The sequence below is a fragment of the Seriola lalandi genome, unplaced genomic scaffold, assembly GCF_002814215.2.
Source record: "Seriola lalandi dorsalis isolate HSWRI2012SDOR001 ecotype SW California unplaced genomic scaffold, Sedor1 jcf7180002054907, whole genome shotgun sequence".
In the NCBI taxonomy this organism is placed as follows: Eukaryota; Metazoa; Chordata; class Actinopteri; order Carangiformes; family Carangidae; genus Seriola; species Seriola lalandi.
Window position 1 is genome coordinate 350,493 of NW_019525459.1, and position 27,837 is coordinate 378,329.

The 27,837-nt window shown below is 41.5% G+C and overlaps 5 protein-coding genes across 6 annotated transcripts in view; 1 reads left to right on the forward strand and 4 right to left on the reverse strand.

Annotated features, from left to right (window-relative positions):
- Positions 1-3: 3 nt before the first annotated feature.
- On the reverse strand, positions 4-4,901 carry ptcd1 (pentatricopeptide repeat domain 1). Its single transcript, XM_023430592.2, has 8 exons — positions 4,293-4,901; positions 4,076-4,216; positions 3,177-3,395; positions 2,985-3,086; positions 1,575-2,234; positions 1,128-1,244; positions 723-905; positions 4-475 (listed from the first exon to the last, which is right to left on the reverse strand). The coding sequence occupies exons 1-8, from the start codon at positions 4,776-4,778 to the stop codon at positions 230-232; spliced, it is 2,154 nt and encodes a 717-aa protein (XP_023286360.1). The 5' UTR covers positions 4,779-4,901; the 3' UTR covers positions 4-229.
- A 288-nt stretch (positions 4,902-5,189) lies between these two features.
- LOC111672987 (stonustoxin subunit alpha-like) lies at positions 5,190-9,913 on the forward strand. The gene is made up of 4 exons (XM_023430593.2): positions 5,190-5,360; positions 6,221-6,266; positions 6,606-6,653; positions 7,906-9,913. The coding sequence occupies exons 1-4, from the start codon at positions 5,358-5,360 to the stop codon at positions 8,424-8,426; spliced, it is 618 nt and encodes a 205-aa protein (XP_023286361.1). The 5' UTR covers positions 5,190-5,357; the 3' UTR covers positions 8,427-9,913.
- fbxl18 (F-box and leucine-rich repeat protein 18) lies at positions 6,847-15,064 on the reverse strand. Of its 2 annotated transcripts, XM_023430591.2 has the most exons (8): positions 14,924-15,064; positions 13,462-13,659; positions 12,931-13,280; positions 12,262-12,397; positions 11,073-12,148; positions 10,406-10,624; positions 10,112-10,311; positions 6,847-8,480 (listed from the first exon to the last, which is right to left on the reverse strand). In XM_023430591.2, exons 1-7 carry the CDS (start codon positions 14,975-14,977, stop codon positions 10,155-10,157), a joined length of 2,190 nt encoding a protein of 729 aa, XP_023286359.1. In that variant the 5' UTR covers positions 14,978-15,064; the 3' UTR covers positions 6,847-8,480; positions 10,112-10,154. The 2 variants fall into 2 exon arrangements, with proteins under 2 accessions (XP_023286359.1, XP_023286357.1); XM_023430589.2 differs by lacking the exon at positions 6,847-8,480 and having other exon boundaries at positions 9,691-10,311.
- Positions 15,065-16,554: 1,490 nt separating this feature from the next.
- actb1 (actin, beta 1) lies at positions 16,555-20,633 on the reverse strand. Its single transcript, XM_023430613.2, has 7 exons — positions 20,521-20,633; positions 19,264-19,389; positions 18,916-19,155; positions 18,104-18,350; positions 17,816-18,007; positions 17,426-17,607; positions 16,555-17,233 (listed from the first exon to the last, which is right to left on the reverse strand). Exons 2-7 carry the CDS (start codon positions 19,384-19,386, stop codon positions 17,090-17,092), a joined length of 1,128 nt encoding a protein of 375 aa, XP_023286381.1. The 5' UTR covers positions 19,387-19,389; positions 20,521-20,633; the 3' UTR covers positions 16,555-17,089.
- A 2,453-nt stretch (positions 20,634-23,086) lies between these two features.
- The window catches only part of vap (vascular associated protein), a 10,932-nt gene continuing 6,181 nt past the window's right edge, over positions 23,087-27,837 (reverse strand). The window contains 4 exon segments of the mRNA XM_023430564.2: positions 23,087-23,261; positions 23,352-23,511; positions 25,657-25,878; positions 27,710-27,837. The exon segment at positions 27,710-27,837 is cut by the window's right edge and continues 191 nt beyond it. Coding sequence (XP_023286332.2) covers positions 23,187-23,261; positions 23,352-23,511; positions 25,657-25,878; positions 27,710-27,837 — 585 coding nt within the window. The 3' untranslated portion in view covers positions 23,087-23,186.

Sequence of the window (27,837 nt, forward strand, 5' to 3'; positions counted from 1 at the left end):
AGATGACGTTTCATAAGAATCCTGTATTGAAACTTGAAATTTACTTTTATTACAATATAAATGACAATACCATTGATCTTTTGCTTAGGATGAAATTGCTCAAAGTTAATTGAAAGGAGGTACATGAGGTACAACTTCAACACCAAGTCCATTCAGTTTTAGACAGCTGAATGCAAACAGACAACCAGTGGACCAAGGAGAGAAGTCAGAGATATCTTCAGGAGTGCTGTTACAAAGCAGTGCTGCTCGTCTTGTCCCTTTTACGAGGATAATGTCTCCTTTCTGCAGCTCTCTGGATCCTCTGAGCCTGCGTCGGTCCATCTGCAGTTTCTGTTGTCAGCTCTGCAGCGTCTGGTTCTATTTGCAGTCCTGGCTGTTCACCCTCAGCCTCCTGAGCTGGCATGGCTCTCAGCCACTGCTGGTAGTAACCACGAAAACCATCAATCTGGACCAGGTAGTTGTTTCTGGACTTGTACTGGGATTTAGAGAGTCAGAGAGAAGAATGGAAGGAAGAGACAGAGAGACAAGGGGCAACATGAAGAATGTGAATCTGTTGGGAAACCATTTATCAGCAAATGGAGCAAATCCGAGTTCTGCTTCAAATGAATCAACCCTCCACTCAGAGCAGGCATCTGCTCAGTTACCTTGTGCTCAGGTGTGTCCTGACTAGATGGACCACCAGGGCAAACTCTTATGTCGTCAAGTACTGGATATATCCTCACCTGGTTGTAGTTGGGAGGATACTGTGCAGCAAATTCCAGCTGTCTGATGATGACCTCGTTAGGCCACACCTCCATGTCGCTCATACTTTTCAGGAGTGTTTTGAGGTAAATATAATCCAGTCTCTGAGTTGCTCGGCCAATTAGAGCAGAGAACACCTGGACGTTGGGCTTGAGTCCCGCCTCCTGCAAAACAACACAAAGAGCCAGGCATGTGAAGATGACAGAAGGCTATCAAATCACAACATTTTTCTTCTCCTTGTACTACAACTACTCCTAATATAAATACTGCTAATATTCCCTTTTTTATGGTTCATCAATACACAGCATTTTCTCTATGTTTACTTGAACATAGAACATATGTATAGGAAAAATCTGTTCTGACTTCTAGGATGTGTGTTGTGTTACCTGCATGTCCTGTAGCAGCTGCAGGCCGTCCTTCTTATGCTCACAGCCTAGTGCGAGGCTTCCATATGTCTGTACATCCACACTCACATTGCGCCGATGCATCACACTCAACACACCCTGGAGAGAGGAAGAAATGCATCAAAAACCTGCCCACACACATTTAGTGTTGCTTCACCAAAACTACAAAAAGGTATAAAAGGTTCTTGTGCTGATACCCCTCTGAGATTCCTGCCTCCTACCCAGTACAACTGAGATGAATCGAATTTGGCCTGCACTGAAAATCACACTAACAAAAACATCTCTCTCCAGACTCATTCTCCTCTTTGCTCTAGATAAGGAAGGAAGATTAGGTCAACGGTAAGGGGCTTGGGAATGCATTGTGTGTGTGTGTGTGTGTGTGTGTGTGTGTGTGTGTGTGTGTGTGTGTGTGTGTGTGTGTGTGTGTACCTTTGCCACCTCCATGTCACCAGCCCTGGCTGCTCTGCGGATCACGGAGTTAAAGAACGCGACGTCAAGCTTGACATGATGCTTTTTGGCGACCTGCAGCAGCATCTGCAGAGACTGGTGGCTCGGCTCCATCGAATCGGCCAACAGGGTCAGAGTCCTGATGTCTGGTCTGAGTCCATTAGCTGCCATCTTCTCCAGAAAACCTTTAGCTCCCCCGATCAGGGCGAGCCTATCTGACGCTCCATCCACAGTACCGAGGGAGACCACAGCACCCTTCCTCCCTTCAAAAAGGTCCAGCAGATTAGGGGCTGTGGAGTTCATTATGTGAACAGGCAGCGAGGTGTTTTCTGTTTGTCTGACTGGTATCAGGTGGGTGGATTCTTGTCTGCTACTAAACGACTCCTCACGGTCTCTGTGTGGAGCAGACTGTATAAACAACTGCCTCTCCAGAAGTTCAATGTCTATCACGTCCTTGCATCCAGACTCTGACTTGACCTTTGACACACATTCTGTCACTTTCTCGCTCTCCCACTGAGTCCCAAGCAGAACACGAGTGGCCAGGGCAGGATCACCAATCCCACAATCCCTTGCAGTTCTCAAGAGCAGGTTATAGTTCTTGAAGTCTGGACGAATCCCTGACTTAAGCATCTGCCGCCAAACCTGAAACCAAAACAAAGAGTTAGACTACGTCCACGCTGGGTCGTCTAATTTTTAAAACAATGTTTATGTATTGCAGATCTTTTCAAAAGGTCCGTCCACTCTGAAATGTCTGAGCAAGTAGGAAAATAGATAAATCTCTTCTTCGTCATCCCCTTTACTGACAGCACATAGCCTACATCATTGACAAGGATTTAGTTTTTTTTTGTCAGATACGTACATGATAGCGATTTGATATCAAACATGAATAAAGCTTAAGTGTGTGGTCGCCTCCACTGACATTTAAAATGATTACTGTCGAACACACACTAGACCATGGCTTGGTGTTATGTGTGGTCATCACGTCACTGTTTTGCAGAAGCATATGCTTTCCTCATAGGCACTAAAATGCGGTACTAGTTACTACCGACAAGTATTTTATTAATCTGTTTTTGGTAATTAAAAAATGAGCCGCTCCTTGCTTCTCAAATGTGAACAACTGCAGGTTTTCTTGATCCTCTGCTTGTGAAATATATATTTTTGGATTTGAAACTTTTGTTCAGACAAAGTAAATCTGATGGACGTTTAATTAATAATTTGTGACATTTCATTGGCCAGATGATTAATCCTGTGCAGATAAATCGATTATGAAAAAAATCATTAGTTGCAGAACTGAAAGACTCATTATTACATTTGACAAGCTTAACATTGACCTGCTGTTATTCTCTAAAGAATCTTATACACATTTGTAGGTTCCTGTAAGCATGTATCTACCTGTAAAGCCAGTCTGAATCCTGCCTCTTTGTCCTTCAAGCAGCCCATCAGCAGGTAGTGAAACGTCTCCTGAGTTACAACATGTCCATTCTGCAGCATCTCCTGCAAACATACACAAACTCATGTATAAACAGAAATCTCACACAGTTCAATGGAGCAACTTCTCTCCATACACCCATACAAATGTCGTACCCTGAGTGTGTGAATGCAGGCCTGAAGGTGGTTGGTGACGGCGTGTGTCTTGAGAAGAGCGTGGTATGTGATGGTGCTGAGGGCGTAGTTTTTGCGCAGGAGTTCTTGCTCCAACTTCAACGCTTGCTGAAGACCGGCTTGTTTGGAGGGTGACTCAGCGCAGGCGTTGAACAGCGCGGTGTAGGTCGCGTCTACAGCATCGACACCTCGCTTCTTCATCTGGAAAATACACACACACATAATTATATACATTATTACGCGATTCGAGGCGGTCATCGTGCAAGTCTCAAGAAAGTTACATCTGAAAAAGATGTATGTAACGATGTGAAGTAAAGCTGATTGTTTTAGGCTAAAAGTACAACTTGGAAATTGAAGCAAAAGCTAAAGCTATGACCGGAAACTCAAATAAACACAATATAACATATTTTGAGAAAACTGAGCTTAAAATTAACTGGTCACAGTCACAATTATAGTAGTAACTAAAATAACTAAACAAAGGTAGGAATATAACTTAAAAATGAATGTAAATGCACAGCATAGCCATCACATTAATACAGTGTCCCTCACACCTTCACCAAAGATGTGTGTGACTATAAGTCAATTATTTGATTATTTGAGGGACAGAAATGATGCTTCAGATTTTAATAACTGATTAATTACTTTAAAATCTAAACTAAAACTTGTCTGCCTCTGTTACATTTACAATAATAAACAATAACATCCATTTCCCCTGATATATAGACCAATAAATAATTGAAAAAAAATACAAGATATTTACTAATTGAGTGTAAGCCTATTAAAGCAAGCACTTTGAAGTCTGAAGTAACATTTGATGTGTTGATGAAAGTGCTGAGTGAACATACAGACATGATAAAAGTATGTAAATTAAATATTCCTACATCATTGTAGAGTCTGAAGGCCTGTTTGAGCTGTCCGGCTCGACCACAGCCTCCTATCAGGACGGTGTAGTTGTACTCCTGCGGCTGCAGCCTCTCTCCCTGCAGCATGTCTCTGCTGAACAAATCCAAAGCCTCCTGCAGCTGTGAAACCACAGCATATGTTTGTCAACAACACATAAAGAAAGCAGGACAGACACAACAGTTCAACCCAACTGACCTTGTTGTCTTTGATCAGCTTCTTGCACTGTAAGAAGTACCAGTACGGTGTGTTTCTCCTCCCGGGCCTCCAGCGACCTTTAACTGCGTCCGAATTCTCTTCTTCCGCCCAGGCATCGTCGTCCTCTCGGTGCCGCAGATCCTGGGTGTCTGGGCTGCTTTTCCTGAACGACCTCCTGGCGGATATGTCGGCGGAGAGGGAGCCGAAGCTCTCCCTGTCTTCTGGGGCCGAGGGGGCAGCCAGAGGGTCCGCATCCCTCTGCTTAGCCGCGGACAGGGACACGGACCTGACCGTTAGTCCCCCTGACAGCTGCCTGGGAGTCGGTGTGAAGAGCCAGGATGACCGGACTTGTGTCAGGTTTTGTACCCCTGTCAGATGGAGGCCTCTGGGTGACTTCTTAGCCACCGAGAGGAGGGACAACTTAGCAACAGGGGCCGAGAATTTCCTCCCGTTTCGCACGCACGAACAGGCCGCGGACGTTAACATATTTAACACTTTGATCGAGCTAACGACAAGCTAAGAAAACAAATTACACGGTTTAAGAGACTTAGCCATGGCTAGTTGTTGCCTGCGAAGCTTCAAACATGATGTGCCCCACGATGTTTCAATGCCAAACGATTCAAGACCTGAATAATCGATATTGATAGAGAATTATAAAGCGCCCCTTATTCGCTTATTGCTCCCCGTAGATTAACAATAATTATTTATTTGAATCAAAATGTTATTGTTTACTACTGGATTACATAAATATGTTGAAAGACCTTAACCTGTTCTGGTTAGGGTGTAGCACTTCCATCGACTACATCGGTGATAGATTATTATGCCGCTATAGGATTCACGTGTTGGGTAAACATTAAAACCACTGCCCCCAGCTCGTTTGAAAAGATATTTCATCTCTGCGTCTCTTCCTGGGGTGAAGTGAGGTGAGGACGGTGAGCCAGACTAAAGAGGAATATTTAAAGACTTGATTCATTTCAAAACTGCCACACAGACTTCACGGATACACATCTAAGCTCCAGCGACAGAGGACAGAGTTGAAGAGTTGGAGCGTCATCGTTGGCGACAATGGTAAAAAAATTAGTCTGCGTGCGTGCGTGCGTGTCATGTAGTCCACGTCCAGACAGTGTGTATGGAATTTACCTGACATTATACCAACTTATTATACTCTGATGTCCAGAAATGATTTGCCACCTAGGTTTGAATGTGATTGATGTGATGTGCATGTTTAATGTTACTTCCACATTGTTACTTGAAACTCAAATCTCTGTTAACTCTGACATCAAATGAAGGCTTACGAGCCATTAAAGTAAATATCAGCGTGTAAAAGTAGGTTATCTTCAGTCAACATTATTACCGTGTAAGGAAAACCATTTAACAGTGTATCCACATTTTGTTGTCTCAGCAGAGGGCTCCAAAGTCCAAATAAACAACGGAAAGTGATTTATGGTCATTATTAAAACTTTACTCACTAAATAAGAGCGTCTTGTGAAGGATTTATGGGCTGCAGTCTGGTCAGTGAAAGTCACCAGTTCTTTATATTTTTGAGGCTTGAAAACACTGAAGTAAAATTCATATTCCTTTTCGTAATTTTCCTGAACGTTTAAAAACACCCAGAACTGAGATAGTGAAGTTACAAAGCGCTTTAATAAAGTTGAATATGGTGGTTTTAAAGAGAATGTAGGGTCTGTGTCTTTGAATTTAAGTGAAAAAGGAGAGGGAAATTAAATGAAGGCGCTGGTAGTATTTTCCTATCAAAATAGTTTGTTCCTCATGTTCTTCACCTCAGATTAAATCATAAATGTACTGTATAGCTCAATAAAAGGCCCTTTAATATCACACACACATTTTTGTTGATTTGCTGTGACAAAGTGTGACACATTACATACTACCTAAAATAAATAAATAAATATGATTTTTTTTTTTTACAGCCTCTTGAACAAGACCAGCAAGTTTCACCCGTCACACCTCCTCCTGGTGCAAAGCAAACACACACACACACACACCCACAGAACAAATGTACAAGCAGCACAAATGACTGGACTTCATACCACTAAAAAACATAATAGTATTATCATCGGTTGTTCACATGAACCTGTAATTAAAAACTAAAAAAAAAACAAACAAAAAAAAACATTTTGTTTGAATAAACTCTCAAAAATTATTTTGTGAGTGATTTTGCAGACATTCTGTGTTTTGAAAATATGTTTTCCTCAGTGATAATCCACTTCTAAAATAATCATATAAACTTCTATTTTTAAAATGAGACTCTGAATTTGTGGTTTTCATGTTTTTGTGTGTCTGTGTCTGTAACAGATGATTCACTGACGGACGAACCTCAGACCAGAGCGGACCTCTTAAAATGTGAGTTTTGTTATCTACAGTAAAACCAAACATTCTCATCACAGTCATGTCACTACTTGTGAATTTGTAATTATTTGATTTAATCCCATTATCTTGTCATCACAAGTTAGTTATCTTCGCATAACTGTGTCATTTTGTTGCAATAGAGATAAAGGTTGTGTATTCAAACTGTATTAATAAAGATGATATCATCCCTCAGTAGCATGTTGTTTTATTGGACAAGAGTATTTGTTTATTCCCAGAACAATCTGGTCCCTGCCTCTTCAAAGTGTTTGTGGTTCATTGTTAGATAGTATACTGCATTTAGCATCATGAGAGGGACCAGTGTGGTTGATCACAGTCATTTGCACAAGTGACAAGAGATAATTCATTAAAGGAGTAAAAACTATTGTTCTGGTGAGAATTTAAAAAAAACAAACAAAACATAACATCCAAAATAACAGTTTATCAATGAAGAAAGAACTGTCATGGTGTGATTAAAACCCTCTTGTCACATGCACAGTGCAGCCACCACGTGTGTTCAGGTCCAGTGCACCTGTGTCTTGAAGCGTTCGCCCCAAAGTAACACACAATCCAGCTAATCTATACCTCTCATAGAGCATTCTGTTAACATCAGCAACATGACTGAAATACAGTCCTCTGTGAATTTTCAACTTCTGAATAATCTTCTAATTAAAAGAGGAAGAATCTGATGAAATGATCCTGTTTGAAAATTATTATTCTGTTTGAAATTTCTGGAGTTGACGTGATAATTATCTCGTTATCTGAAGAAAACAACTGATTGTTTTCCCGAGTGAACAAGATAATTAGATCTCAAGATGACCTCAGCTGCTCTTGGCTTCCATAGTGGAGGAGTCAGTTCAGCATTTTGGGAAATGTACTAATTCACTTTCTTGCTGATGATTAAATGAGAAGATTGACAACACTCTGACATCTGTACGGTCAAAATTCATATGATTTTATGTTGAATCTGTGCAAAAACTGAATTGCAAAGACAACATAATATAGTTTACAGGAGTGATGTGATTGACTATTTCTTGGCCAGGCAAAGCTCATGTTTTCACACCTTATATGGATAAAACCAACAACACAGTAATTACTGATTCCTTCAAACACACTAATCTGGTGGGAAGATTTAAATGATCCCAGTTGAGAGTGCAGCTGTATTTAAGAGGTAAAATACTGTCACACATTGACATGAGGTGTACAATGAAAGATCCATCACATGTTCACTTCTTCTTCTCCTCTCCAGATTATTGTCACCTCACCCTGAACCCAAACACAGCATACAGAGAGCTGCTTCTGTCTGAGGACAACAGAAAGGCAGAGCTCACAGATTTGGTGCAGCCGTATCCTGAACACCCAGACAGGTTCTCTCACCTCTTTCAGGTGCTGTGTAATGAGGGCCTGTCGGGACGCTGTTACTGGGAGGTGGAGTTTGAAGGGTCTGTTGAAGTAGCAGTGGCGTACAAGGATCTCGGCAGATCAGATTATTTTGTCGAGTGTGCGTTTGGCTACAACGACAAGTCCTGGAGTTTAGACTTAAACAATAACGATAAATGTTTCAGACACAATGATGAGGAGACTGCAGTGCCGGAGCCTCAGTCCTCCAGAGTCGGTGTGTACCTGGATTATAGTGCAGGTATTCTTACCTTCTACTGCGTCTGTGACGCGACACTGCAGCTGATGCACAGCGTCGAGACCACGTTCACACAGCCGCTCTACCCTGGCCTGTGGTTGGCAGGCGGCGTCCAGCTGTGTGACCTGGAGTAGCAGTTCCTGCCAATATGTGTCCAGTCAGTCTCATGTCAGCAAATGTTGTTGTCTCTGGTGATATTGTACAGCAGTGGGGATGAGCATTATTGTTTTCAGCAGGAGTGTGAATGCCACAAAACATCAAGCCTAATAACAGAATGGAGGGAATCCAAAGCCTTTTTTTTTTTTTTTTAAATATCAGAAAAAAATTATTTGTTAACTCTAATTTGACTGTCAGATTCAAATAAATCACAACAATAATTTATCTTACAAGAATCATTTTCATTTATTTTCATTGTTAGCCAAGCTAATGCCTCCAGGAATGACACTGTCAGTCCACCACTGTGGTCCAGACTGAAATATCTGAACAACTATTGAACGGATTAACATGACACTTTGAGCAGACATTCATGCTCCCCAGAGGATGAATTCAAGTGACTTTGGAAATCCCCCAACTTTATCTTGCAGCTGTCATCAAGTCAAAGTGAAACATTTTCCAATACTTTGGTTCATCAGTCTTACCTTTTGTGTTTAGCGATAATTAGCAAATATTAGCATCCGAACACACTGAAGTAAGATTGTAAACATTTTCTGCTAAACATCCCTGTTAGCACGATGATGTTAACATTTAGCTCAAAGCACTTCACTGTGCTGCTGGCATGAATGTAGACTCATGTATTTAGTGTAGCTGTTTCTGCTCGAGAGGTCTCAGATTTGTCATGGTAAACAACAATTCTTCGTAACTCAAGTTAAAACTGATTGAGAATTTATCAGATTTTAATTAAGACATTAACAAAATTAAAATGGTTACTTTGATAAAAAAAAATACATATCCATATCTGTCTATGTCATACCGCATGTTGTGATGCAAAATAAGCAATTTTACTTATGTGAAAATGTGTCAAAATTTCTGGGGCAACAAATATCTGAGTAAATAACAATTGAAACCGTTGCAGAAGAGCTGAGTTTCAGTATCCTGCAGAACTGTAGGATGGAAACAGTGGACAGTAATTGGGTTGCAATAACTGTGGTTCAAATCTGCTGTTACAGTTTTCATTAAATTGAAGTATGTTGATAATTGAAAGAAACTAATCCCCCAGACACTGAACTGAACCGAACCATAAATGTTTAAGTGTAATGAATACATGAGAATAGATGCAGATGACAATTAAGGAGCAACTACCAATGTGCAAGTGTTAAACTTATTTGACACAGTAGTGGAGACTGGGCCACAGCACAAACATGTCATTACCTGTGTTGGTACGCAGACAAGAATTAAAAGTAATTTGTATGGAGTTTATTACGTCATTACAGTTTCAGAACAAATACATCCTTTAATTTATATTTTTGGCACTTATTTTCAGACTAGCAGAAATGATTTTTGACTGAGAAGCGAGAATATACTGATGGCACCAAATATGAAATGCCGTGGAACAACAGACTAAAAATCCTTCCAGCTCCAGAGCATCAGTCTGTAGCTGACCCTGACTTTTGACCTCCTCGTGGAGGTGAACTGAAGTAAATTTCCTTTTGTAGACCATCATTACTGAGTCATGTAAATGTAAACAAGCATTACTGGTGTATTGTTGTAACCGTTGTTGGTGTAAAAAAAAAAAAAAAAAAATCACACAAGTGCAGATGACAATCAGTCTCTTTCATTTGTGATTTTCTTTTCCTGCAGAAAAAAAAAACAGTCTGAGTACCTCAGCTGTGGAGCACCAATCACACTGAAGTTTTCTGGTCATGTCACAATGGGGATAAATGCGGTGGTTGGGCCACATGGCTCTGGAACAAAGTTATCCGATCCAGCAGTGTTAGTGGGATATCTCTGATGACTGAAGGCAGGTCTTCATGTTGTAACGGATAGATGACCACACTCAGAGCTGAGCGCTCCACTGAAAATCTGACAGAGAGAGGAAACACAAGAGATTAGTCTCACAATGAAATGTCAGATGGATGGTATGCCCACACACACACACACACACACAATCACTGACTTGTCCAGCAGAGCTTTCTGCAGTGTGCGGCAAGCCACCAAGGTGCCGCCCATGAACATGTGGCACATGATGACATGACAGCATCGCTCCATGAAGGCTTCTGTGGCTGACGGGTCAAAGGTGCCGCTACGTGAGATGAGGCAGAGACGTTGCAGACGAGAGCAGGAGGACAGCGCCTCAAAGAATGACGCGTTGGCATTCAGGTAGGGCTGCTCTAACCTAACAGACACACACACAATTTCCCACAACCAAACAAGAAAAAACAGGCAAAGACCATTTATTTTTAGGGCTTCATCTTTCATGACAAAAACAACAAAAACAAAAAGACTACCTTAAACTACAAGGTTCAGTCTGAATATATGGTTTGAATGGTAACAGGTTCCCATGATTATTTAAAAGGGGATATAATGATGATCATGATAGATTATATAATTTTAATTATAAAATATAATGAATAAAATAATTATTACAAAATTAGCTAAGCATGTAATGGTTTTGAATGTATTTAACATCACATTAACATCCCACCGAGAAAAACTAATATTAAGATTACATTATTAGTTCCAATAATAAATGAATACATAACAATAAGCATGACTGTAGGATTTATCTGATCGTCAGTGTTTAGTATTGAAATAAATGAGAGGTAACAAAGGTATCTTCTAACCTGAGTTCCTGCAGCTGTGTGCACTGTTTCAACGTGTCCAGCAAGGCAGGGGTGTAGTTCATGGTTTTTAGTGATCCCATGTTGGCAATGGACAAAACCTGCAGGTCTCTGCACTGCCTGGCCAGCTGTACCAGCCCTGTTCCCTTTAAGACCCCAGGAAGCCCAGCCAGAGTCAGGCGACGTAATCGAGGCAAAGCCTCAAGTGCGGCCAAATGCGTATCGCCAACTCCTCGAGCCCACGCACACATACCACGAGGCTCCACGCTGGCACGAGTGCAGGGCTCAAGCCGAGGCAGCGTAGAGACAAAACCTGGGCCAATGAGCTCTAGGGTCTCTAAAAAAGAGCAGCCAGCTAGGAGCTGAGCGAGCCCTGAGGTGCTGTCCCTTGACAAAGACTCTGAATCGGGCTTGTAAATCTGGAGCCCCACACGTGGAACTTTCTTTAGCCCCAGGAACAACTGAGAGGGAGACGTGTTGTTTGTGGAGATGTGATGTGTGTTTAAGCCGTCTGACAGAGTGCAGGCAGGCAGAGTGAGAGAGCGCAGGTGTCTGAATTTGACCAAGCTGGCACACAGGTGTGTTTCCCCACCTAACCCAGGTGAGTGTTCATGATGATAGTGTGTGTGCATCAGGTTTAGGTGTTTAATGTTGAAGCAGCCAACTGCCAACTGGCTTATTCTCCCAGGATCCAGGTGATCTTCCACATTCCTACACTCTGAGTAAAGGACCTGGTTGATCCCGCTGAGGTTCAGGCTAGTCAGCTGTGTAGCATCTCTGAGTCCTCCCTCCAGCAGCGACTGGAACACCTGTGGCCACAACGCCGGGCAGCGGCTGAAGCTGAGGTGCTTCGGACTGTTTCCCTCCAGAGCTCTCTTCAGTGACAAGGAGTCCAGCCAGGACCGAGGCAGCTGCAGGGCCTCCAGGTCACCTCGTTGACCCAAGCTCTGGGCCAGTGAGGGGGCGGCGGGCCAGTGAGCAGGGTTTGGACCAGGAATCGAGATGAGGAAAACTCTGAGACGCTTTGGAACATGAACACTGAACACTGCCAGGTAGAGAAGGAGCAAGGTCTGGTTTACCTATGGACATTAACACACAGATATACTACTAGTTACAGACACCAGGCACAGTATTGCAGTATATACTGCAGGTAGACTGTATGGGAATATATAACATGTACATGTATACTCACCTCTCCTGGAGCCAGCCTCGCAGTGAACTCCTCCAGCTGCTGGTAATGTGGCACACTGCTTTGACCGACCATTAACTGACAGCAAACACCGACACCCTCTCTGGTCACATCTGGGATGTCAAACTGTAGCATCAGCCTGAAGACAAACGCAAACACATTCTACATAGTTCATATTTTTAGCCATGCTAGCAGCAGCGTGGCTCTAGGGATGGCTATGTCAGTCTGTCCAGACTCAACAACACTGGAGGGATTGCCATGAAATTTTGCACAGGCATTCATGGTTCCCAGTGGATGAATCCCACTGACTTTGGTGACGCCCTGATTTTTCATCTAGTGCCACCATGAGGTTAACATTTGTAGTTTTTAGTGAAATGTATCCACAACAACAGGATGGATTGCGATGAAATTCATTGACATTCATGCTCCCTTCCGGATGTATTGGAATCACTTTGGTGATCCCTTAACGTTCAACTCTAGCGCCACCATCAGGTCATTTATGACCAAATACCTGCATGAAAATAATGACATTCATATCACCCTAAGCTGCACTTTGCGTTAAGTACTACTACATGGTGCATAAATGCTCCAGTTGGTATCCTGATACGCAAAAATGGATAAAAGTAAATATAATGCACTGTGTGAAATCTCAGTAATCTGACAGATACTTACTTGCGGAGTTGGGCGCAGCACGGCACCACACCATAACTTGGTGTCAGCAGCGTCTGTCTGAGCTCTGACAGGCGGCTCAGTGAACCCACTGCCTCTGAACTAAGCTGAGCAGAGTTGAAGCCCGGTGTCACATCAAAAGCAAGTGATCTGAGTAAAGAGAGGGAGGAGAGGAGACGGGACAGACGAATGGAAGTGAGGCGACAGCCGGTGACATCGAGGTGCGTCACTGCCCTGCAGCGAGCAAGATGATCCATGGTCGAGCCAGACAGCCAGTAACAACCGTTCAGGCTCAGAGACTGCACGCGATTGGCTAGCTGCTTCAATATCTGCTGAACCATAACATCATCAGCCTGGAGGAGAAACAAGAACAAAATGTATTCAATGTTTCCATCTGTTAAACTATTCCACTGAAACGGTTTTTAATAAACAGAGAGTTCCACACACATGCATGAACTTAAAGATTAATAGATGGACTAGATCTTTACTGAAACAATCCTGAAACATGTCACAAGTTTTTTTCAATAGCTTTACCAGATACTCCTCAGACAGGCTGACGTGTGTGAGCAGGGTCTTATCATGGCACAGTGTCTGTAATTTGTGGCAGACGTTGGCCACATTCAGCAGCAGGTCACACACTGGAACATGGCGGAGGATGCACAGCAGGATCTCATCAGACAGATCTGACATTCCCACCGAGGTAGACGACATTGTGTCCTCATCGCATACCGCCTGAGACGTACAGCAAGCAGTGTCAAAGTTAGGTGCTTTGAGATCCAGGCAGAAGAATTACCAAGATGCTCAAAATGCTAGAAATCTTTTAATGTCTGGTAGCAATAACTAAATCCCACTATTTTGTTATGTTATTGTTTGTTATATTGTTGTAAATTATAGCTGGGTGATATGATTTTGTCTCATTTATGGTGATAACTCTCCTTTTAAATCTCTGAATGTGTTAGGTAATTGGAGGTAATATACTATAATACACCATGACAGATGGTTTTATCCAAATTGCCCTCTCTTACATTAAACATTGCTCATTTATTAACTATAGCTAAAGCATTGCTAAGTGGAAACATAATATTTAGTGCAATATTTTGATTAGGAAGTGACAACATGAACTACAACCCCACAGGTTATATTTCAGTCTACAAAAACACTGTCTGCTAGTATCAAGGCTGTGGCACTTCATTTGAGTCTGTGGAAATGCACAAAGAGCTTCACCAATAAGTTGACCTAAAATTACTCAGCTTTATTATAACAGCTGTTTTGATCATCGAATAATCATTTTAAGTCATTTTAAGCAAAAATGTAAAATATTTGCTGTTTGCCCATCTTATTTTCTAGCTCTATTCTAGAGTAGTTGATGCGTTTCATAAACAATAGTAAACTGAATATCTTTGGATTTGGACAGTGGGTCAGACAAAACAAGACATTTGAAGATGGGAAATAATGAAATGCATTTTTCACTATTTTCAGGCGTTTTATAGACAAAACAATTCATTGATCAATCTAAAAATAATCTGCGGATTAATCGATAATGAAAATGGTCGTTATTAGGAGCCCAACACAGAATGATTAAAATTAGCTGATTAGAAAGTACAGATGTGAATGTTTCAAGGATATAGCTTTTTGTACCCTAAGACCCGTCACAGAGTAGACGTACAGAGATGTACAAACTCGTATAGATATAATATCAGCATTACCATCAGCAAAAGTGTCTCTGTCTGTTCACAGATTTACAACTTAATTAATTTTTTTGTTTAAGAGCAGGTCAATTTAGGCGTCAGGTTTGAAAAGAGACACTAAAACCATTTCATTCTGCAGCACGGCCTATACGTATTAACCAAACTTGGTTTAACAAGTTAAGTGAAATTTGAGTGAAGTCTGGTGTGATCTAACTTAGCGTTAACATTAGCTAACAGTTCAGCTGCTCTGCTCAGCGCTACCGTTAAGAAAATAATGAGATGTTGTTGAGGTTTGTCGATCCACCAACCTGTACAATCTGTCGATCCATGTCCTCTGAAATGCCTCTCACTTTCCCACTCATGAGCAGCAAGATTTTAAATGTTCATCCAGAGAGCCAACGCTTCATGTTTGCAGGAAGCAGCTCTACTGTGAACCAACTGTTGCCAGGACGGATGATGTTTGCGGCTGCACAATGACGGAGGGTTTTACAGTGACGGACACATTTCCTGTCGGACCAATCCGATTTGTGTTATATTTAGTTTTGACTTGTTTTTGAATAAAAAAGGTAAAACTATTAAACTATTAGTAAACTATATGCTATGATCGTTATTATTATTATTTTTTTTTTTTTAGGAGAAGGAGATATATTGTAAGTAATAATAACAGTAACGACCGACAAAATTATGCGAAAGTTCCTTTAAGCTAAAGGTAATATTTACAACATTTCTGATTTTCATATCGCTGCAGGATTTATGATTTGAACATGTTTTTTACATTCATCATGAAAAACAAAAATAAGACTTTATTGGTGTATTTACTTTGCCAAATTTAGCTACAAACCAGTTTTGTAGTTTTTCAATCGTGGTATACACTATTCGCCGTTAACTGGCCCGATTGCTTAAAATGCATATTCCACTAAAATAAATAAATATTTATTAAATAACACAAACTGAACAGTATGTAATGGGTAATAGTCTAAGTTCAAATTGACCGTATCAAAATTCAACAAGAGGGGAGCAATAAAGTTTAAAAAAAACATCAGCGGCGAATTAACAATTAGTGCAACCAGTGCATTATTCAAACTTATTAAAGTGAAAGTTAATAAAAAATTAAATGTTCATGAAATTGACAGTGAGATCTATTAATTAAATTTCCCAACCATATATGGCAGTTTGTTGCAAGTAGTCCGCTCGACTACATTAATACTAAGTCAAAATGTTAGTTATACATTTAATTGTCCACACGATGGCACTATGACAAAAAGATTCACAGTGAGGTAGTACTCCACCCAAAGTCTATGTTAAGAGTGCACTTACAAGGTAGCTGTATAAAGTTTGCCATTACGGTGCTTTAGCAGTCAGGTTGATTTATATCAGTTAATAGTTACCAGTATTGACATGTTTAAGATGGACAAAGGAAAAAAATTCAAACCATTCAAAACTTATGCAGTCAAATCCTGGGTTTTAATATAGGTTGCAGGTTCATTACATCATTGAAGAGACCCACCGAGGAATTTGTGGAATTCAGCAGTAGCCGTTCGACAATACTTCATTAATAGTAAAATGTTACATATTAGATCCATTGTCAGGACACACCAGATTCTGATGTGACAGGAGAGTAAAGGCACAGGTGTCACCCAATATTAAGAATGCCTCCCAGTTTGTGATCCAGCATATACAATACCGAGACTCTGAAAATGAGGTAGCTAAATGGAATTCAGCCCTCACTAATGTCACCTACTGGGCCTGTGGTTGTATAAAGAACTTATATTAACAATTCTGGAACTGTACTTGAATGTGCTGGTCAACCATTTTAATTTGCATTGTAAAACAACATGTGTGTAACTTCCATAAATATTTAAGAGCAGTTGAACACAAAATAAAATTTTCCTTTTATTATTTTTGTGTGGCAAGATAAATAAAGACCAAGTAGTCAGACTGGAATCTCAGACATGTGCGCTTTATTGGGTAGTTGTGTACACCAAAGGCTTGAAGCCCAATGCACAAACCTTCATACACCTCCATACAAGGTAGAAGCTTTGTCTTTTGCATAATGACAAAAACAAACTGGACCAAGTATTGTTTAAGGCTGAAAGTACAAAAAAAACAAAACAAGTTTCAGATTACATAATTTACATATTAAGCAAAACTACAGGTCTGTTGGGCAGTGGGCCCACCAGAGAATAAACCTTCATAGAGGCAAATAAGGTGGTGAACAAAGACATCTGGAATGACCTACACAAACACGACAATGGACATCATGTTCCTCACATTCACACCGCCTGGGACGCTCTGTACTTCCGGCAGAGTTTCTCCCCATCAGGGGGCATGGTGCCATAGCCATAGTGATGAGGGAAATGGGAAGAGGTGTTGTGGGCTCAGCATACACCAGTGTGTTGGTGTAGGCATGTATGCAGAGCCCATTGTTTGGGTTTGTAGCAGTGTGTGTTTTGGGGAGGGGACTGACAGTCTGTTTAGAAGCACTTCCTGTGGACAATGCTGGGGCCAGACTCATCATACTCCTGCTTGCTGATCCACATCTGCTGGAAGGTGGACAGGGAAGCCAGGATGGACCCTCCGATCCATACAGAGTACTTCCTCTCTGGGGGAGCAATGATCTGCATGGAGGAACATGAAAAGGTATTAAAGACACTGGAGTCTATTTACACCAGGTCAAAAGCAAGCAATAGACTGAACAGTGCATTAACAGTGTTTGTCCACTGAGTGGCAGTAAAGGTAAAGAGCTTTCTGGAACATTTTTTTGGCATCATTGACTCAGGGAGGATGTGAGTGATAAGGAGGAGTTTTACCTTAATCTTCATGGTAGTGGGTGCCAGGGCAGTGATTTCCTTCTGCATACGGTCAGCAATGCCAGGGTACATGGTGGTACCACCAGACAGCACAGTGTTGGCGTACAGGTCCTTACGGATGTCCACATCACACTTCATGATGCTGTTGAAGGTAGTTTCATGGATACCACAAGACTCCATACCTGTGAAAAGAGGGTGTATAGTCAAATATAAGTCACTGTTTGTTTTCTATATATTTTTGATCACTTTTAAAACTTGTCTCATTTGGTGCTCAAACTACTTTGCAACCAAACAATTTAATACCCTTTACATCTTTCTTAAACTCTATCCATGAAATAAATATATATATATCCCACATCTCAAAAATGGTGGCTCCATGATATTACTTACCAAGGAAAGAGGGCTGGAAGAGAGCCTCAGGGCAACGGAACCTCTCATTTCCAATGGTGATGACCTGTCCGTCAGGCAGCTCGTAGCTCTTCTCCAGGGATGAGGAGGAGGCAGCAGTTCCCATTTCTTGCTCAAAGTCCAGTGCAACGTAACACAGCTTCTCCTTAATATCACGCACAATCTCACGCTCAGCTGTGAGAGGAGAAGAAAAGATGTTTTATCATATTTGTCTCCCATAGCTTTAAATTTAACAGCTTGTTTTGAAGACGGTGTTTGTGCGCTGCTCACCTGTGGTGGTGAAGCTGTAGCCCCTCTCAGTCAGGATCTTCATGAGGTAGTCTGTGAGGTCTCTGCCAGCCAGGTCCAACCTCAGGATGGCGTGGGGCAGGGCGTAGCCTTCATAGATGGGCACTGTGTGGGTCACACCATCACCAGAGTCCATGACAATACCAGTGGTACGACCTGAAGCGTACAGGGACAGCACAGCCTGGATGGCCACATACATGGCAGGGGTGTTGAAGGTCTCAAACATGATCTGGAGGAGAGAGAGAGAGAAGAGAGATGAGTCATCCAGTCAGCGAGTCAAAGCAACCTGAAGTAAGCTGCTATGGGTTAGTACAGTCAGATCAAGAAAAGCACAGCACACTGGCCTGTTTTGAGTATAAACACCAACCAGTCATTAAAATGATCTGTACTTTAGTTTGGTCATGTTGACTGTACAAGATGGAGTGCAGCAACCTGCTCCATTCATTATTTGTTGCATCATGCAGTCAGTGTAGTTAGATGCTTGTCATCTACTTTAGCAAGTACAACACAAGCCTAATTTGGAAAAAATAAAAAATAAAAAACAGCAGTGACCATGCTGCAACTAGTCATTCCTGATGCATCACAGTGCAGAGGGGTAGAGACCTGAAGCATCCGCAGAGATGAAAAGATCAGCTCAGGACAGAAGAAACCTGGAGATTATAGGAGCAGGAGGAAATGAATTGAAAAGAAGAAATGCCTGGGCAGCAACACAGTTCCCTGTTGGGCCCTGCAGGTTAGCTGAGCAGGTTTCCTGACTGAGGGGATTTGTCAGCATGCGTGACAGCCAATGTTACCTGGGTCATCTTTTCCCTGTTGGCCTTAGGGTTCAGGGGGGCCTCTGTGAGCAGGACTGGGTGCTCCTCAGGGGCAACTCTCAGCTCGTTGTAGAAGGTGTGATGCCAGATCTTCTCCATGTCATCCCAGTTGGTGACAATACCGTGCTCAATGGGGTACTTCAGAGTCAGGATTCCCCTTTTGCTCTGTGCCTCGTCACCAACGTAGCTGTCTTTCTGGCCCATACCAACCATCACACCCTGGGAAGCAAAGGGGAGTGTGATTAGAGATTCAAATCAAATCTGTGATGTTGCGATTGTATGTTGTTCAAGGTTTAGGAATCATAATGTGATGGGGAAGCTGTATACCTGATGCCTGGGACGTCCAACGATGGAGGGGAACACAGCACGTGGAGCATCATCTCCTGCAAAGCCAGCTTTGCACATACCAGATCCGTTGTCAACAACGAGGGCTGCAATTTCGTCATCCATTTTCTGGATAGAGAGGGAGAGAAAGGGATAGGAAATTAGTAAATGTTTAAAAAAAAAAAGTGATGCTCTGTGACAGTTCTATGTTAAATCCAGCAACCATCAAGTCGGTTAAATCCTTGTCATTATAGAGACTGGACGCTGGATGTCGCAGTGGCGCAGGTTCCAGTCCAAATCCAGAGCTGAGAAACAAAGGCTGTTTCTCCCTCGGTCTCGCCATGGCCATATAAGGCAAAAGTGAGAGCAGCTTAGAGACGGCGGCAGCCCGGCCCGTGAAGCCGCCCCGTGTGTCGTTAAACCTCAAATGACACCGACAGCCGGCCACTCCCTTCAACGGGATCATCATAACTGAATTACCCATCCTCACATTGCTAACATGCAGCCTACTTTAAGACAGTCGTTTTAACAGTTAAATGAATGAACTTCAATCCCACTGTCATCAGGTGCACCGATATGTCGTGACCATGGTTACAAGGTTGTTTATAATAAAATAAATTTAAAAAAAGGCAGCTTCTGACTAACATTCATAAGATGTTAGATTGTTGAATTACCGCATAGATGTAATGTCACAGCAACATTTTTTAAGTTTCTACCTACAATTTTAGTTAAGTCTTTTTAAGTTTAATCTGTCCAAGCAGCCATCATCCGTTTGTGGAAGTGTGTGTGTGTGAAACCGGAGACACCAGAATCCGGACACCGTGCCAAAGCAGCTACTTACATGTAAACGAGAGGGTCAAGCTTTTTTTTTTTTTTTTTTTTTTTTAAACTCAGTCTGATTTGTTTGACTGATGAAGCGATGACAACATGCAGCAGCCGGGTTATTTCCACACCATCCGTTAAATATAAACGACAGTATACCAGCCCCATATCTAGTTACACTTAACAGTTAGTGACAGCTTCCTCTTTAACTGCAATGCCCAGGTGCCTGAGCACGAAATATATAATGAATCGCGGGGCGAATTGAAGTTCAACCGGCTGCTTCAACTTGAGGGGTGTTGCACAGAAAACCTCACATCATAAATTAACCGGCGGACTAACTTCAGCTTGAATCCTTAAATTATCACATGCACACATCAAATAGGAAGCATTTAAAAAAAAATGACGAAAAATCTCATCCTCATTCCGCAGCTCTCTTACCTGTATGAGGGAGGGTTACCGGCTTAGGAGGACTGTGACTGAGCGCTACACTCCGCTTGGGTTTAGTGTCTGAACTTCACTGCAATGAAGGCCAGTAGACTGCAGGGTTTTATGAGAGCTCGTGCTGCAGCCCCTCTCCATAAAAGGAAAACTTTCCGCACGACGCTCTCTGATTGGTTCTGCCGCATCCACTGGGTGTGGCGCATGCAGATAACAGCTCTGCGCTCTGACAAGACAGGTTGGGACAAGCGACATGAAAACTAGTCTATACAGGATCAAAATGATCAATCTGGGATTGTTCAGTGTTCAATAAAATACGTGTTTATCTCTTTCTCTGTCACTGTATATTATATAATGATGATGATAAACAAGTGTGACACACACAAGGGCAACAAGTCCTACAGCTCTTGTGGTAAAATACACAATATAGTCCATGAGTAAACAGCAAACTCAAAATATGTGTTTTTCTTTTTTTGATATTGCTAAAATGAGCGAATTCATATTATTTCTAATCCCTGACATAATCTGTAATGGCAAGGGGTCTACATAATATCATGGTTACACAAACCGTGAACCACAGTTGATTAAATAAACCCATGCTAATTCTATTTTTGTGCATTGGAGGAATATCTAAGTGCAGTACATAAACAAACATTCCCATAATTCTTCTAATTGAACTGAAGGACAAAAGAGAATCCAGAATCCAGTTCTAGATTGCACTGAAGCCTGCTAATGTATTTGTTGCAAATCACAATTTTCTCATTTATCACGGATACTTGTGGTGAGTAGTGCCAGGACATGAGGTAGTTACAATCTCAGGGTCACTGACAGCACTGTTAACACCCCGACTGACACGTCTGCCCTTGGCATACACGACACACACAAATCACACATGCTGAGCAAAGTGTAAGTGATACTTGTGGTCAAGCTGGGTTATGTTGACAGCAAAGAGTAGCGAGGGGTGTAAATCTGTTATCTCTCACCACTTGTGTGATAATGTTTAAGTGAGTGGAAGGCACAGATTAACCTCACTTCCCTCAGTGAGATGCAATAGTCAGGTGTGTAATTTTCAGAACATACCTATATTTGGTAGAATGAAACGGCCTTAAGGCCTGTTATGAAATTCTTATTCATTGCAGTGACTCACTTAGACATGCATGAACACACCTGCTCAAGCACACGCCCTGATGTGTCACACAGTTAACCTCACTGTGATTCTCTGACCTGAAATACTTGTTTAGATGCTACATTTATTTTCATGAACACACACTTGGAAATCTTCATGCAAAGCTCATTTTATAAATTGACCAGGGACTAAGTGGGTGGGTAGGGGTGCTGTTTTAACTCAATAAGGGCACCGGACAAAGACTCATAAACTTACACTAGGAATTCTTGCTGGCTCTATGTGTTCCTAATAAGGATATATGGCAGCCAGTTCACCAAAAGAGACAGGAAGTATGTTTCACAGAGCCTTACTTATGCAGATGCACGCAGGAAGTGACCACACAGACCTACAAACATACACACATATACACGCCCATATGTCATCAGGTATGGAGCAGCTAAGGACAACATAGAGCTGATCAGGGAATTGGCTTTTCAGACTGGCATTATCCTGCTCCAGACAGACACTAAGCGCACACACACACACACACACACACACGTACACACGTACACACATGCACACACCAAGTTTAGAGCCAGGACAGGACAACCATCCCTTTAAGAGTTCCTTTGGATGACGTCCATATAAGGAGATATTGGAGCGAGTCACATGGGGGGAAGAATGCACTGCTCAGGTCATGTGACCAGTCTGAGGAAATGAATGAATCTCCCTTTTTAAGGCTGTGTGTTTGTGTGTGTGTGTGTGTGTGTGTGTATGTGTGTGAATGCGCATGTTGTTTTATTTCACCACTTTTCACCTTGATTTCTGTGTTCCTCACCCATATACACAGATTGACCTTTAGATTTATTTCTTCTTTTTTTAAACTTTGCTCTCACTAACTCCTCCCTATCATTTCTCATCGTTTCTTGTCAAGTCTCATCATGCCTTTCCTCAAGCCATTTCAAAACTCAGCAGCGTGCATGACTCATACATGCATTACAACACACACTCACACACGTACGTGCGCCCTCCCTGCATTGCTCACTCGCACAGTCAGAGAAACTCACAGGCCTGGCTCTCAGCTCTGACTAAGACCGTATAAGGAAGAAGCTAGCAGGTAGCTTCTGTCCACTTTTCACTCATCCCTCTCCCTATCTCTCTCTCTTTTACACACATTCACTAGCTTCCTTTATTTGCCACATTTCCTCTCACTCCCGAATCAATCACTCCCTTATTCTTTTTCCCAGGATAGGGACAATTATAGGAGTGCAATATGAGGTCAGTGCACATATTTGCCTGTTTCACTCCCTGCCAGTCTTTCCCAGTCATTTATGGCATCACATTCCAGCTGAGTTTCATGCACAGCATTGAGAGGAGGTGTGGCTCATTTGTGTATGGCTGGGTGTGGGTTTGTGTGTGTGTGTGTGTGCGCGCACTCAATTTATTTATACACATTTACACTTATTTTTTCACAATTTTTATTAACAAAAAAGAACATTTGAGCCTTAAATTGCAATGAGCTGCAAATACCAGTGTCAGAGCAGATTTAATTCTTGATGTGTCAAGCAGTCCAGCTCTTCCCAAGGTCTACCAGCTCCATGCCTTCACAGTAGGACCGGGGCCTTGAAACCCTCACCTGCTTTCACACAGGAACAACACATAATCACATAATGAAACCAGATACATCTCTTTAAAAACACACACACACACACACACACACACTCACTGTGGGTGTCCTGTGGGAAGCCAGTTGCTGCAGAAGTGGGAATGGAGTCCACTGAATGGGTTCTACAGGCCAGCTACAGACGGAAAGGTCACTGGCCTTACCTGAGTCCAACACGCCATCCCCCATACTCATTTCACTTCCCCTCCAACCATATTGAGAGCTACAGGTAATACACAGAGCCAAAGGATTAGTTAGGTTCACACAGGCATCGTCTTTATATGTGTGAATGAGTGTGAATACTTATGGAAATACATTTACATTTTTACCAAGAGTAATAGTTTAAGATTAAGTTTTACTCATTAATTAATGGGTTTTAATGTTTCATTCACTTTATTTAGGTGAGGAGAAATTTAGGAGAATGATTATCATGGTCAATATCTTAACAGCAATCCATTCATTCATTCAGTCTTTATTAAGGACACAGCTCATGGGGGGTCCATAGGAAGAAAACAACGACAAACAAAAAAGAAGATTCCTGTAACTTAATGGACTTTAATGTCACTAAATAACATTAATTTAGTTATTGTTGTTTTAGCCTTTTATATTTGTGTTTTACCCATTTACTTGTTTGCTTTTGCATTCACTTAAATAAAGTACTGAATCCTATAGTTAAAGCTGCTCTAATCAATATTTATCACCAATGGATAAAATGACTGTGTGTAATATGATAGGGACCTGAGACAATGACAAACCTACAGAAAATTATCATTCTACTGAGCTCTACAAGCCTTTTTTTATTTTCAGCATATTTCATACTACTGTTTTCATTCTCTGACCAACAACTGTGCTATTTTGGTTCAGTCTTACTGCTCTTATTGGCATTTTTCCCAGATGCAGGCAGCTGTTTAGCAAAAAAGCAGTGATGAACCCACTGTACTCTACCCGTTCATCTCTAATTGGCAGACAGACAAATTTAGCAAGTAGATGCTGAAGATAGTGGAGCATTCAGCAGCTACAGAGCCAAATATTTCCCTCGGGAGCTAGACAAAACCACAAGAGAGCTAAAAGGAGAGATAATTTACATGTGTCACTTGGCCTTACATGACTTCAAATGAATACTGTTGCTCTGTGTCTGCTGTTTGTTTAATAAGCAACTGTTTGCTAACACATTTACCATTTATTAACAACTTTATAGTGTGATAAAATGTAATTGTTGTGTTTATGTGTTCTGCTGCTCCAAGTGCCTGAAAAATAACTTCAATGCAGGTTTAAAAGGGGCTATGAGGTGGTTTCGTGCTGGGAGTGGGTGGTGGTGATTATCGCTTGAGAAGCTTTGGCCATCATTGCATTTACAAGATAAGAAGTTATAATACGCCCTCTGAGCAGCACTACGTCTTCAGGGCAGACCGAAGAGATGGGCCGGGGTCTAGCTGGTTAGCATGCTAACTTCAGTTGAAGAAAAGATGTGATAGAAACAAGAGTTAACATAAGTGTTGCTTTCCAACGCTGGAGCCATAGCGAATAAAGGAATTAAGTTTGATGTTGAACTTGCAACATTTCTTCTAGACTGGAAAGTAAACAGCTGTTAATGCTAATGCTGGCTATGCAGCAATGGCAAAATTTACAAATAGCCCCTTTAAAATTAGGTCAGTTGATTTTCTAAAGGTCCTTACATACATAGCTTACGTATATACATTTTAAACTGTAATCATTTTTCTTGTTTGAGTGACATTAAAAAAGCCAAATGGGGGTGTGTGTGTATGTGTCTCTATAAAAATAATTTCTGTGTGATTGATCAACAGATTCCATATTAACATTTAATTGAAAGCAAAAGTTTATTGCATTCGAAATCATTTCCGTCAACCGCAGAAACAACCTTGTATCTTGTGGTGAAGGTGGCAGGATGCAGGTATTTTTGAAGCAGGGGAGGATATATGAAGCAGACCATTAGCTGCTGGATGAGTCTCTTTATGTCCAGCCTATTTAGATAGAAATATTGTTCTGTTTACTTTGTGGGGGAAAACTCTTACCCACCTTAGAGTGACAGCTGGACTGGGCTTTTGTACCGAAGCTCCAGGCAGCAGGTTGTATGCATTAAGCTTGTGATCATTGTTTTCTGAGTTAGTGATCACTTAAATCTGATTTTGCTTTATATGGCGTGTACACGACAGCAGGCTAAATGCACATGTATGTTATATGGTATGCATACTGTTTTCAGGTGGATTTCACCTGATGGCTGATGACAACAAACCACTGAAATTCTGAAGCTCTTGTAACTGAGAACAAAATAACATATGAACTTCTGATACTTCATGTGTGACAGCCTACTGAATGTGTGTGTGTGTGTGTGTGTGTGCGCGCGCACCTGTGTGGGTATATCGTATTGATGCGCGTTCCGTGGCTGGGGCAGGTGGAAGCCAGTGACAGCGTGTCGTCGTGGTAACAGCAGGGGCGGTCGAGTGCCCGCAGGTGCAGTAATTCATCGGAGCGTGTGAAGGCCGGATTGTCCAGTGAGTCTGCTGATCCCGCCCACGAACGCAACCAGAACCGACCTGAGAGCTCATCAAAATGGTTGAACCTGCGATAGCTGTGCACACAACAAATCATAATGAGATGTCAAATATTCACAGGAAACATTATTTGTTGTATCTGCTTCAACTATACTTAGGATATAGTTATAATTACTGGTATGTAACTGGCACTGGCAAATGTACCTAGGAGAACTGATGATGTTTTAAAGGCAAAGGGAGGTCACCCCAAAATATTGATCTGATTTGAGTTTTTTCTGTTTTCTGCACTTTGTATGAAGTTAATTTATAAATCAAAACAATCACGGCATTATATTTGAAAGCATCGTCACTTTCCTTTTAATGTTTAAAACTGTTTATACATTAGGAGTTTACACTAAAACTAACACAGTCTAATACAACAGTCCTGCAATAAATCCTCCTTCATGAAGGTTTCCCTGTTCAGTTGTTGTTGACACTGTATTGAAGAGGTGTTGATTCAACTGTATGATCGTTTTGGACGACGTTGTCTGTGGTGCTGGTGAACTGCATTGTGTTATGTTGACAGGTGTTCCTAGTATTTGGTCCACCACATTCAAAGCAGTGAGGTATAGGCTGCACAAGAGACACACCTCTTTGTACAGTGTATATATACACACTCACTGAGCACTTTATTAGCTTTAAGAGACTGAATCCAAACATTTGCACTTAAGCGCATTTGCAGAGGGCTGTCCTAATCCACAACTCATCAAGTCCACACGGGGCCATAACGGACTTGATCTGATGACTGTGACCATGTATGACTGAAGCCCATGAGGGCGGTCTGCAAGTCTGGAAGGTGGATATTTAGATTTAGACCGACAGTCTCAACATTTACCAACAAAGCATTCATCGTGATAATGTGTTTCTTCAGCCAGACCATGACACCTAGTGGACATTACTGTAATTACACCTACTGTGTGTGCGGTTGTGCCCGTCTCCGTGGTTTTTCCTGAGTGGATTACAAGACATGACCTCTCACCAAATTGTGTGTGTGTTAACATGTGGGTTATATTGGTATTTAAAAAGATCAACCCAGAAGCCCATTGCACTGCTCACTACACACAAAAACTACCATCTTCCATTTGATTCATTTTCAACATATTTTTAGACTGATCAAACTAGATCTTTCTCTAAACATCTAATTGTGTTGATACATAATGTTCAATGCACAAAGTATCTGCAGGTCTTGAAAGTCTTAAAAAGCATAAACCTTTTCCTCAAAAAAGGCCCTTAGAAGAAATTAAAAAAAGTTAATTCATAAAAATCTTAAATATTTTCTTTTGCCTGCAGGAAGTAATGTTAGTTATAAAATGTTTCTGTATTAGACTGTAGTCTGTTACACACTTAAAAACTGGGGTTGTGGGATTGTTGTAACAGTACATTATGCTCACAGGAGGCTTTTTACTCCTGTAGAGTCAGAACCATCAGACCTGGAGCAGCTGCTACAGCAGCTAGGAAAGTCATTAGCTCATCATAGTCAATTATCAATTTTAGCAAATACTAAATTAATATTTTTAGATTAGTTAGTCCATCCACCCATTTTATATTGCTTATCTCCATCCAGGTAATTTCAATTATTAGTTCATATTAATATATCATTAGAAATTGTTGTTACTGTTGGGAAGTACTGAAAATATGTGATATAATAAAAAATAAATCTATGTTCTATCCCTATCTTATCCCATCCCTAATGGTTTTTCATCATGTTCTCTTGTATTAAATTGCATTTTATATGGCTTTGAAAAGTTTAACTGGGTGAATCCAGCAGAAACCCTGCATGTAACACTACTGCGCATCCTGTACATTAATCTTTGTATTGTAGGTTCAGTGTTGTGAACAGTGAGTATACATGTGTACATTAGTGTGTACCTGCTGCGAGTCTGATCTACTTTGGCCTGGATTAGGACGGCTCGATAGCGCCGCACTGCCACAAAGGCCAAAACACCGATGACTGTCACCATGACGAGTAGGATGGCAAGACATGCGCCCACTAGCCG

Bases quoted from the DNA above. Each gene is read 5' to 3' on its own strand.
- LOC111672987 (XM_023430593.2), top strand. The intron at 6,267-6,605 runs GTGCAAAGCAAA...TGTCTGTAACAG, and splicing joins ACCCGTCACACCTCCTCCTG to ATGATTCACTGACGGACGAA. The intron at 6,654-7,905 runs GTGAGTTTTGTT...TCTCCTCTCCAG, and splicing joins CAGAGCGGACCTCTTAAAAT to ATTATTGTCACCTCACCCTG.
- ptcd1 (XM_023430592.2), bottom strand. From the start codon at position 4,778: ATGTTAACGTCCGCGGCCTGTTCGTGCGTGCGAAACGGGAGGAAATTC. The intron at 3,087-3,176 runs GTACGACATTTG...GTATGTTTGCAG, and splicing joins CCTGCATTCACACACTCAGG to GAGATGCTGCAGAATGGACA. The intron at 1,245-1,574 runs GTACACACACAC...TCCTCTCTCCAG, and splicing joins GTGACATGGAGGTGGCAAAG to GGTGTGTTGAGTGTGATGCA.
- fbxl18 (XM_023430591.2), bottom strand. From the start codon at position 14,977: ATGAGTGGGAAAGTGAGAGGCATTTCAGAGGACATGGATCGACAGATT. The intron at 13,281-13,461 runs GTAAAGCTATTG...TTTCTCCTCCAG, and splicing joins GCCTGTCTGAGGAGTATCTG to GCTGATGATGTTATGGTTCA. The intron at 12,398-12,930 runs GTAAGTATCTGT...GTTTGTCTTCAG, and splicing joins TGCTGCGCCCAACTCCGCAA to GCTGATGCTACAGTTTGACA.
- actb1 (XM_023430613.2), bottom strand. From the start codon at position 19,386: ATGGATGACGAAATTGCAGCCCTCGTTGTTGACAACGGATCTGGTATG. The intron at 19,156-19,263 runs GTATACAGCTTC...TTTGCTTCCCAG, and splicing joins TTGGACGTCCCAGGCATCAG to GGTGTGATGGTTGGTATGGG. The intron at 18,351-18,915 runs GTAACATTGGCT...TCTCTCCTCCAG, and splicing joins ACAGGGAAAAGATGACCCAG to ATCATGTTTGAGACCTTCAA.